At 38.9% G+C, this 11,883-nt stretch overlaps 1 protein-coding gene across 1 annotated transcript; it reads left to right on the top strand.

Moving 5' to 3' along the window:
• Positions 1-2,909: 2,909 nt before the first annotated feature.
• Positions 2,910-10,908, top strand: b4galnt1b (beta-1,4-N-acetyl-galactosaminyl transferase 1b). The gene is made up of 10 exons (XM_068720405.1): positions 2,910-3,145; positions 3,242-3,418; positions 4,732-4,838; positions 5,094-5,131; positions 5,218-5,398; positions 6,705-6,797; positions 6,919-7,106; positions 7,193-7,333; positions 7,476-7,713; positions 8,900-10,908. The coding sequence occupies exons 1-10, from the start codon at positions 2,910-2,912 to the stop codon at positions 9,115-9,117; spliced, it is 1,617 nt and encodes a 538-aa protein (XP_068576506.1). The 3' UTR covers positions 9,118-10,908.
• The last annotated feature ends 975 nt before the right edge of the window (positions 10,909-11,883 follow it).

The following is an 11,883-nucleotide window of genomic DNA, read 5'->3' on the forward strand; positions in this document are numbered from 1 at the left end:
GGTTCTTATCTTCTGTTATCGTAGACATGTAAACATCCTCCATTTCTCCCACTTCTCACGACATCGCTCCTCTTGAGCTCTTATTCTGTGAGTTAACAGTTCCATATCATACATTGCATAATTCACAATTTTCAGCCATCCATCTTGTGATGATGGTTCTGCCTTGTGCCATCTCTTCATAATAGCCTTCTTACAAGCTGCTAGCAAAATTTTCAGCAGATACCTGTCTTCTCTTAACACAAGATCTGCTGTCATATTACCAAAGTAAAGAAACATACATGACTTAGGTATATCATAGCCCAGAATTTTGGCGATAACCGTATGCACAGTTCCCCAAAACTGTTTTCCGGACATAGCCAAAATACATGGGAGTGGTTTACATTTACTGCCCCACATTTCCTCCATTATGGTTGAACAGTAGACAGACATTTGTTTGTAATTTGGGGATCTCAGGTCGAGAGTACCCGGGATAAAATGTCTATCACAGGCTATCCATCGTAGAAGCCTGAGCTCTGTTTTTGACAAGTTCAATTTCTGTCCGAGTAAGAGCCGAACGTCTTAAGTTGGTTGATTAATATAAGTAGGCGTGTGTCAGGGTCCTCTAAATAACAGATCACATCATCTGCAAAAAGCCCAATGACGTGTTCTTCGTTTCCAACTTGTCCCGTTAAGATCTTTATTCTGCCTTATTGCTTGTGCCAGAGTCTCTATAAAAATTGCAAATAAAGTCGGTGAAAGACAGCATCCCTGCCTGGTAGACCGTTCTAATGCTATACTATCAGTCAGACTGCTATTTATTTTTATCCTTGCTGTTGGATTTTGGTAAAGTGTTTTAACACATTGAATAGCTTTTTCATTTTGTCCAAATTTCTCAAGTACCTGATACAGAAATGTCCAGTTGAAGCTGTCAAATGCCTTTTCTGCATCAAGACTTATTAAGGCTGCATTGATATTTTTATGGTTAATATCTTCAATTATATGTAGGGTTCTCCTTATGTTATCTTGGGTTTGGAGCCCCTTGATAAAGCCTGTCTGGTCTTGTTGGGGCAAAATGACGAGAAGAGACGTTGAATTGGAGTTGCAACCCAGCGGGAAGTGTTTTAATAAGCACAAGGCAACATACAACAGATCCAAAATCTTAGTTCTTACGTTCTTGCTCTTATAGTCTAACTTCAGCCCCCTTATGTCATTTCTCACCAATGAGACCAGTAGGTTGAACCACAACCAAAGCACATCTTGCTCTCCAAATAAGGTATGTTCTTTCTGTCCACGTCTGAATTAGATATAAGACCAATTTGACAGAATATTTGGTGTGCGTACGAGAAGTGTTTGTCTTACCCGCCCAGGTTTCCTGACGCCGTCGTTCTAGGAGCTACTGACTTTCTTATTTCAAGGAACTATCTGTTATAAAACCAACTGTGTTGTTTTCATCATGGTTATATGATGTTTTTCTTCAACAGTCTTCATATAATATCATTTATAAAGACCCTGTATTTATGTAATGATGCAATTACTTTGTGCAGTTTTTCATATGATTTATACTTATTTGGGAGGAAGTCTGTGATGTTGTGATGCTTTTTACCCTATATTTTAATAATTCATGTGGCTTATTTATTTTTGTTTCCAGATGGGGAAGGTGTTAACTCATTTCTGTGAATGTCTACATGGTTTCTGGAGATGCAGGTGCCTACAGAGGACGCCCTTTCACTGACTGGATAGAGGCAGCTGGGTAAACTTTTCTTACTTATTATTAAACACACATGCAGTGCTGGTCGTGAAGAGAAGTTAAGGAGTGTGCTAATTGTATGATTGTATTAAAGATTTTAATTCCACAAATCATATACAAATACAATTTTTGACCACTTATTTGTTTACAGTAACTTGTAGCCACAAACAGCAATTTCATATAGACAGTGTGCACAGAGAAACTTTGGTCATGAATGGAGGAGGCATAATGCAGACTCGTTCTGAATTTCCATTGTCATCCCTTTTATGTCACAGCAAAACAAACAGAAGTATTTATTTATAGGTTGTAATATAGGCTCCCCTTATTCCTTTAACATCTTTTCATAATTGAAAAAGCAAAAGAAAGGGTTTTTTTGGACATAATTTAAGTGATGGTGGCCGTGTGATTTGGCTGGCATGTCGTTCTCCTTTTGGCCCACTGAACTCGAAAAGATAGAAGTCTGGTAATTCTGGAGTAACTTCAAAAGTTACAGACCAGATGGTCGTGTTTGTGCAATTGAAAGACAGAAAATATCTTTAGACATTTGGTACTTTGTCAGATTAGATCATCATGCTCTAGCTTCAGCAAGACAACCAGCTTCTCTCCTGTGTTTGTTGGAGAGCACGTTGCTGATTGTATGTTGTTGTTCTGACCGTATTTTAGATTCCTGAATGCTTAGTCCAGTTTTTATTGAATAAATGCTTCTAAATCCATTTCCTTTGCACCACTAAGTGGCTCCGCCATAAATGTAACCACACGGAATCTTAAGAATGCCCCGCAGCTCTGGAGCCAGAACTGATTTTTTCAAGTCTGTCTTTCATACTGCTCATATTTATGACGGGGAACAAAAGCCACAGTCTTCATTCTTTCGGTTTCACAAGACAGACAGTGTTTATGTGCTGAGCTGTTGTAGAATGATAGTAACACTGAAAATAATAGTAGCACCTTTCATACAAGTAGCTTTACAATAAAGGAAGACAGACATAAAAAAAAAAATCTTCAGTGGAGGTACTTTGAGACTTTGAGATCAAAAAGTAAATTGACTGTGACATTGGAAGATATTCTATTGTTTTGGCTAACTTTAGCTACTTTGGCTAGCTTTAGGTAAACTTTAAAGTGGATTTCTTTACAGTAAGTGTGGACAGGGGGAATAAATACGACCAGTACGTCTTTGAACATACATATGTCTACGTCAGGTTTCAGGATGCGCTCCCTGAGGAAGACGGTGTTGCTCGCCATCCTGGTGTCTGTGGTTCTGGTACTTGCTCTCCTCCATTCTTGGCCCACTCGGGCCTACACCACCGTGGACGTGTGGCAGCGACCGGGGCCAATTGAAGAGAGGCATCTAGAGGAGAGGCTCCCAGAACCAGACCACCGATTAGGAAACATTGCCTTTCACGTGAGGGACAATGTGGCAAGGTAATTCATTTATTCCATCTATAAACTCCTCCGCACAACAGTGCTCAGCTAAAGCCTGATTTCCTCACATGCTCGTGTCTCCAATGATTCGTCCAGCTTGTTGGCACGAAACGGATGTGTTTGTGAGGGTGAGAGTGGAGGAGTAAACCTGCCCTTCGCCCAACTCTTGTTCCCGCGGGTGTCAGCTCACCCGCTGCACACCGCCTTTGAGGCCTCCGAGCTGGAGGAAATGAAGAGGAGACGGGCCAAAGAGTACAAGAGTTTCCAGAAGAGGTAAGCAGATAATGATGCAATGTCATCTTTATGCTGAAACAATTAATGAAGTATGAGCTGCATTTTAGCTAAAAAAAACTACTTGAAGCACACTTATTGAATACAATTTAAATGGAGCTTGATTTATTTTTTAGTAATTCACTTTCTATTACTTTTCAGTAGAGGTAACATCACACAGAACCAAGAAATCATGAACAGAAAAGAAAACAATAATAACAATACAACTAATAAAACAACAGGAAGATAAAATAATAATAATAAAAATAAGCATTGGCCTTGGCATTATCTATATTTCTGTCACTCACATAGTATAGGATTCATATTAAGTATAATTATGAATCTTAAATCAAAATGATATTAACAATAAGGGCAATTATTACTGTACATATAGCTACTATTCACACATCCAACAGCAATGACATATAATGCACACATCACATTGCATTGCTACCCTTCACATCTAAATGTGATTATCCTTCAAATATACTATTAACACCTATTTGGGTAAATATCATCTTCTTATGTTTATTTAGTTATGATCATTCACAAGTCATAAATTGACGTGACCCAACACATTTCTGTCACTTACATACAGTAGCAAAGCTTGTGCCACCATCACAACACCGATTATCACATTGCAATCAGACACTTATCATAATGACCTAATCTGCAGGCCATCTCTCACAAACTATGATAATAACATCTTACATAATAACATTATCAGCTTCAGCCTAGTTAGTCATTCAATATTGTGTTCATGGAGGCCACATATTTTTAGAAATACCTCCTGTCTGTTTTTCAATTTTAAAATGAATTGTTCATAACTGGCTGTTTCAGTCATTCCTCCCAACCAATACAGGGGATGGTATTTTTTTGTTTTCCATTTCGTGAGCACATATTGTTGCTTTATTTGATTAAATCTATCTTTAGATCACAACCTTTCTCTCTCTCTCTCTCTGGCATGGAGAAAGTCATCGGTGCCCTCTTATCAACTGTCTCAAACCTTCACACAGTTTGATACCACTCAGGATTCATTATTCCATCATTAACTGATCCAGAACAACAATAAACTATTAAGGAGCTCAAAATAGCAAACCCTTATAGTAAGGTTTATCTTCCAGATTTTCTTTTTCAGCCGAGAATAAAATCACAAGGTTACAATGTCTTTTATCAATAGCTGCTATTGAATTACCTCTGCTGTTTGTGTTTTCAAGGGGCAAAACTCAATTTTGTCCATGTAGTCTATTCCTGTCTATGCTTGTGGATTTATATAGTGTGTATGTATCTTCCTGATGTGAATTTTCGCCCCTCAGGACACAGACGCCTGCAGATGTTCTCATCATTGCAGAGGCTAACAATCCCTTACAGTATCCAACGCAAGGGGTGGAGGTACGACCTTTGAGAACAATCATCATCCCAGGTAAGACTTCAGATAGAGCAGGACACAACAACAATACTTACTTGTTAAATTAGATTGATGTCCAACAGTTGAAACTGGTTTGTGTTGCCGTATTGGATTCGATTATTTAATTGAGGTATACAGCTACCGTACCAGTCTGGTGTACAAAAAGCACACTACATACCACTTCTCTGCATGACATAAGGAGAATTTTAGCATGTGTTTAGGACAAATAATCAGAAAACAGTGACTAATTTTGTCATCATATGCTTTCAGGCTTGGCATTACACAACCTTCCCAGAGACCACTACTCAGTAAGTATTTCAGTATGTCTGTCTTTACTTTTAGAGATATCTGCTGGGCTTTTATCACACCTAGATTTCTTTCCATCTCACCACAGATTAACATCACTGCCACGCTGGGAACACTAAACGTGGCAGCAGAGGTGGACGGGGTGAAAATCAAAGGTGACGGCGAGATGCGCATGACTCTGTCGAGCAGCCTGCTGCCAAACCTGAACCGACAGCTGCAGTTTGTCACCTACACAAACACACTGTTCCACCCCAGCACAGCAGACACAGGTGAGGCCCCAAACTAAAAACACCTTTTCTCTGGACTTTTTAATTTTCTTATCTTTTAAAAAGTTAGTGGGGACACTGGAGAAAAATACATTTCGTAAGAAACCTATTTTCATTGTTTTTTCCATGTACAGAATCAAGTGCTATAATCGGTGATTAGATTTAAAGCAATACTTTGAGATTTTGGGAAACACACTTATATGCTTTCTGGCAGAGAGTGAGATGAGAAGGTTACACCACTTTTATGTCTGTATAGTAAATATAACGCTGCAGCTGGTTAGCTTAGCTTAGCATAAAGACTCTGTCCAAAGGTAACAAAATCTACCTGCCAGCACATCTAAAGCTAAAAATTTAACACATTGTATCTTGTTTGTATAATCCTTTATATAATAAAACCACCGGAAAGAAAAAGTGTAAAAACAATAATTAGTGTCTTTATGGCTTTATTATTGTGTAGCTCTGAGCAGTTGCCTAACAACCAGTGGAGACTCCATGAAGTTACTCACCCCTGCCGAGAAATTATTCCTTTTACATTTAAGTTTTCGTGCGGAATAAACAAGTTATAATGTGTTCATTTTTTAGATTTGGAGGTGTATTTTGTTACCTTTAGACAGAGCCAGGCTAGCTGTTCCTAGTCTTTTTACAAAGCTAAGCTAACCAACTTATATTAACCGTACAGACATGAGAGTTGATTGTCACGTTCTGCCTCTCTGTTCTCACTTTCTCAAATACTATTGTCGTTCCCTGCCTGTTCACCCTCAGACTTTTTCAGCTGACCTTCTGCTCATTTACCTGCTCACCTGTTCTCACTTCTTCCCACATCAGTCACTCCCTATAGCCTACATTTACAGGTCCACTTCCCTTGTTGCCTTGTTGGGTCGTCAATGCGTGATATGGTGTTTTATTGGCTGTTACCTGTCTGTCTTCTTTCCTTTTAATGGCTCCACACCTGCAGTCGGTCAGCAAAGATAAATGACAATCCAGGCAGGATAAAATATTTGCGGAGGTTTTTGAAGCTGTTTCTTTGTGTTTAGCTTCAATACAGAATTGACAATGGTGCAGGGACAAAGCCTGAAAGACCTCTCTGAATTTTCTGTCTACCTGTTACCCTCATATGGCAGGTGTTAACTTCAGTATTAATCTTTAGTGGATTGTACAAAAATATGACATTCAGTACATATTCAGTACTGCATGTATAGTAGATGGCTTACTCCAAACAGCATATCAACATATGTGCAGCCATCAGCCACAGTTGGATCTTATTATACTACTCAAATGCATTAAAAGTAGCTTGTGTTGTGTCTTTTAGTGCAGTTTGAGACAGAGGGACATCAAGCCAGCTTCAGTATCAAGATTCGTCATGGTGTAACACCCAAACTATACAATACAGGATCCAGTGGAGGTAAAACACAACACCGTTAATCATGCCGTTATCTTAACCAAGCCTTATATTTTTGAAACATAATTTGCCCAAAAGACAATAAGCTACCTTTCCTCTGTTGTTTGATCTTCCTTCTCTGCAGAGTACAATGTCAGTGCCCTTGTTACCATAGCTACAAAGACTTTTCTGCGGTATGATAAGCTTCAAGATCTTATCAACAGTGTGAGAAGATATTACCCTACCGTCACCATAGTAATAGCTGATGACAGCGAAATCCCCAAAACCATTTCTGGGCCTTACATCGAACATTACATCATGCCTTTTGGAAAGGTAGGAGAAGTGCCAAGTTCATACTCAAGACTTTAGATTTCACATTGATGCTCTTTGGTATTCCAGCTCTACTTCATGTGTCGTAGGGTTGGTTTGCTGGACGAAACCTGGCCGTCTCTCAGGTGACCACAAAGTACGTGCTGTGGGTGGACGATGACTTCATCTTCACAGCCAACACCAAGCTGGAGAAACTGGTGGATGTTTTAGAGAGAACGACTCTGGATCTGGTGCGGGTGCATTTCTTTTAAATGACTGGGACAGTCTGGTGTTTTTGCTGTCAGTGACGTCAATGTGTGTGTGTGTGTGTGTGTGTGTGTGTGTGTGTGTGTGTGTGTGTGTGTGTGTGTGTGTGTGTGTGTGTGTGTCCAGGTGGGGGGTGCCGTGCGGGAGGCAACAGGTTACACTGCCACCTACAGACAGACCATCTCCATTGAGTCAGGGGAGGAGGATGGTGACTGTTTACACATGAGGAGAGGATATCATCACATCATCCAAGGCTTTCCCAACTGTGTTGTGACTGATGGAGTCATTAACTTCTTCCTGGCTCGCACCGACAAAGTCCAGCAGGTCGGCTTTGACCCGCGCCTCGCCAGGGTAGCTCACCTGGGTGAGTACAGTAAAAGTATTATTTTCATATCAACCATACAGTTCAGATGGGAGCAGTGCAATGACTATATACAAAGTAATATGTAGATGTTTCAGCATTTTATTACCATCACTATGACAATTAACATAAGATGGGAATTTTCTTACAACCACACACGTAGAGAAGACACAGCAACATGATGGTGAATACACATCTATCAGAGCAGGATGTGAAAGAAGGAATAGTGGTGTCCCAGTGCCACACTACTGCACATACTAATCCTATACTGCATGTATTTTAAACATTTATTTCATACTGGTTCTTTGTACTCCGGAAATTATAAAGGCTGTGAAATCGTGGATTATATTCAAACTGTCTTCCCAGGTTTGAAAGCCTCTACAGATTAAACTAAACAGTAAGGAAATTATAAAATACAGTTTTGTTTTGGTGTTTTAATATTTCTAGCTGTTTGCAGGACTCTATAAAAAAATACATAAAAACATAAAGAAAATGAAATATGCAAAGTAACAAAAAGATTTGTATTTATTAAATTAAATTATATAAGCTACATTAACGCTAAAAATGACCAAATACACCAAAAAGAAACGCAAACCAACATCTTTGACTATATTCAATTTGTTGCTTATTCAGTGTGTACCTATCGATATTTATTTAGCATTAATTACATACTTAGTGCTTACTTGGCACATTCAAGAGAAGAAGAGAGATTAATAACTTGTTCCATCAAAAGTATGGTCTGCAGTATACGCTTCACTTTGTATCTGAAAAAGGCACTGATGAAAAACCATTACACTCAGCAGCATAATCAGTGTAAAAACTGTTTTAAGTAAATTGTTTCAAAGATTCATATCTCATTTCAGTTCTAAAGATACTATCGTATCATAATTGTTGCAAAGAGATTATACTGTAAATTGTTTTTGTCAGCACATGCCAACATACCAGAATCAGTGCTCTGCTATAATTAAATTAAATGCACGCTTTAAATCAAATTTTATAACATTTTTAATTTAGTCCTCTAATATCCAGTTTCCAACTTTTTTTAATTCTATATAAACATCCTATAAATTTAATAACTGGTATCTTTGTTAACTATCCATGTGAAAACCTATTGACTGGCCCACTGAAAGAGAGGTTTAGAAGTTAATCAGACTAGTCAACTAACATTTAGATTGCATTTGTTTTGTAGAGTTTTTCATCGATGGATTGGGATCCCTCCATGTGGGCTCCTGTGATGATGTCATTGTCAATCATGCAACCAAAATCAGACTTCCCTGGGTCAGCCAATCAGAGAGCGACAAGACTTATGCCAAGTTTCGTTACCCGCCGGCCTCTTCTGACGCCACACACACGAAAAACGGCCTCCTGTTCTTCAAGAACCGATTTCAGTGTTTGACTCATAATTAGTTCCCCTCGTCTTTACCCTGAGGGTTCCTCTGCTCTTCCCGAGTTGCCAAAGAAGTTATCCTCCGCCACGTCCCTTCAGATAAGCCTTCAGACAAACACTTTGGTTTGCCTTTTCTTTATGCGAAAAAATTTGCTGTTTTAGCATGTTAGTTCTGTCAGTGCTAAAAAGTCCTCATACCAAGAATATGGAAGTCAAGGCTCTCGAAAGAGAAGAGAGAATCATCTGTAGTAACAAACATATCATCTTGTTGACACAGACCCAGTTAAATCACAGCATCATCGTGATTAATAATAATAAGACTTTCTTTTATTAAACCTTATCTGGCTATACATCCTCGAGTTGTTCTCACACAGATATCAAGCTTTGGGAAAAACCCAACAAGTAGCATCTTTCCAGTCTGAGTCACTTCATTGTCATTCTAGGCTAATGTGAGCAGAGGTACATGTGTCCTCCTACAATATGCACTATCTCAAATCAAAGACTGAGCTTGGAGAAGCAATAGCGATGTCTGAGGACCTGAGAATGAGGACAAGAAGACACTTCTCAGAAAGTGACAATCCTGTAGACACAGAGCATACCGTAGGTATTCTATTCATCAATGCCACATGAAGAACGTGTTCAGAACTTTTCCACCTGTGGTACCTGAGCTCTGTCCTGAGTGGTCGTGCCAAAGGTTTGGCAGCTGGCTTTTGGGTGTTTTTATTTTTTTTATCTTTGCGTTATTGTTTAGCCCCCCCACCCCACCCCACACACACACACACACACACACACACACACTTTTACCTAGAATCCCATATGTCCTTTGTGAGCGATTAATCACGTCTGTGGAGGAGAAACTTTCTGTCCTATCACATCTGGTGTCACACCTGATCTGGGAGCAGCCTTGTTTCTTTGTCTTCTGCTGTCTGTCAACAAACATCTAAGGAAATGAAGCGCTTCTGCCCAGTGCACGCTGATGAATGACGATGGAAGTGATTTGCATCTTTACATGCTGCCTAAAACAAGAAGTTGAATGAATCAAAGTGCATGTTTATTTTTTCTCATTATAGGAGAAGAAAGGAGAAAAAACAGCACACTGAGACAGAATTAAATTGAGTTTGGTGATGAATAAACATCTTAAAACACAGAATGAGTCAGAGCATGAGAGGAACACTGAGTGAGACAAAGCAACTAATGTGACAAGGTGAGCAGTGAAGCACCGAGGCTTGAAGATCATGATTTTATACCGACTCTTTGGAGAGTTGTATGTCAAAGACTGACATTCATGCCTGAAGTGATGATGCTGTTGTTTTATACCATGACCCTTAGATGGCGCCCTTGTATCACTCTTTCATTTCCTAATGAGTCAAATTAGTTTTTAAAATGTATTTATTAGCAGAGGTGCCAGAGATTCATCAGCTGATGTTTTGTTTTTTTTAATCTTGAGAAGAATATTTTTAAACCACTTGTGTGATGTTTCTCTCGGTTTTGTATTTTTCTTTATGTTCACCAAAATGTGACGTTAGCTCTGTGAAGAAGGGTCAGATTGAAACTTCATCAGTGACAGTATTATAAAAGGCTTTTGTGTAATGTATGTTCAAAAACTTGTCTCATATTAAGATTTGTAACTGTCGACAGGTCTATAGCTGAGCTGAAAACCCTTTTTTTTCGACAGTAATCTTTATTGTGTTAGAACAGCAATTAACTTGCCTGCTTCACCCAAAAAACACTGGTGTGATTCATCTGGTCACGGCATTATGAGCATTTTTTATTTAGTTAAAATGTTGACATATTAAAATGTCTGTGGAAAAGCCTCTCTTTCATTGCCCATGGGTGGGGGAAAGAAATGACAGGTTCAGTCTACATTATAGTAATGTGTCTTTCAAGGTATCACTGTTGAGCTCCAAAAGTGTGAGACACTTATTATGAAAACAAAAATGTATTTAAGGAAAGGTCATAGTTTGTATCTTAATGTTGGACTGTGACTTCTTCACAGGACTCAATTTATATTCCACGTCGACTGTGTGAATTCAGTACCTTGTTTTTGTTGTTGTCAAATGCAATAGTTGACACCTGCATCATTAATCTTGGGTTCATATAATCTGTCACACTGGTTCACTATGTTACAGTCATTATTATGAGACTCCAGGAATAACGGCAACTAAAGCAAGTGCAGGTTATATTTGCAGTGAGACGACAGCTGTGACCACGGAGTCACCATGAAACTCCTTGATATGCTGTATAATATAAAAAATATTAATTTAATTTACAGCTTATTTACAAGAACTAGGCCTACATAGTATTAATGTTGAGCAGCGCACAGAAGGCAACACATGCTAAATGTATAAGTGAGTAGAGATGTATAAGATGTAGGAGGCGCACGTGCAGTAAATACAAAGTATGAGTCCACAACCACGCACTGCACTAAAGCACAGTGTAAATGAACAGTTTGGGACATGATGTGTCATACAATCACATGGCTGTTGGCACAATCAACCTATCACCTATCATGCAGTGTGTGTTGCAGGGAACATGGGACCACGATACCATCAGCCAAACTGAGGATACAAACAGGAACTTTACGGTAACTTGTTCAAGCACGGCCATTTCAATAAATCGCTCTATAAATACCAATATTCATTATGTAAAATCTGATATTAATCAATTATGGAATATCAAATTGACAATGTGCTTCATCAATTCCAGCAAAGGGTGCTGTACACCAACATGTTCACTGTTAAAGTTCTTTTGCAATGCATTTTATAATCTAATCTCTCTAATCTCAT

The sequence above is a fragment of the Cebidichthys violaceus genome, unplaced genomic scaffold (genome assembly GCF_023349555.1).
Source record: "Cebidichthys violaceus isolate CVI_PGR_0920_01 unplaced genomic scaffold, fCebVio1.0.p SCAF_25, whole genome shotgun sequence".
Lineage (NCBI taxonomy): Eukaryota > Metazoa > Chordata > Actinopteri > Perciformes > Stichaeidae > Cebidichthys > Cebidichthys violaceus.

Coding starts and splice junctions, on each gene's coding strand:
- b4galnt1b (XM_068720405.1), top strand. CDS start 2,910: ATGTCTACGTCAGGTTTCAGGATGCGCTCCCTGAGGAAGACGGTGTTG. Junction 3,419..4,731: donor TACAAGAGTTTCCAGAAGAG/GTAAGCAGATAA, acceptor TTCGCCCCTCAG/GACACAGACGCCTGCAGATG. Junction 4,839..5,093: donor GAGAACAATCATCATCCCAG/GTAAGACTTCAG, acceptor ATATGCTTTCAG/GCTTGGCATTACACAACCTT.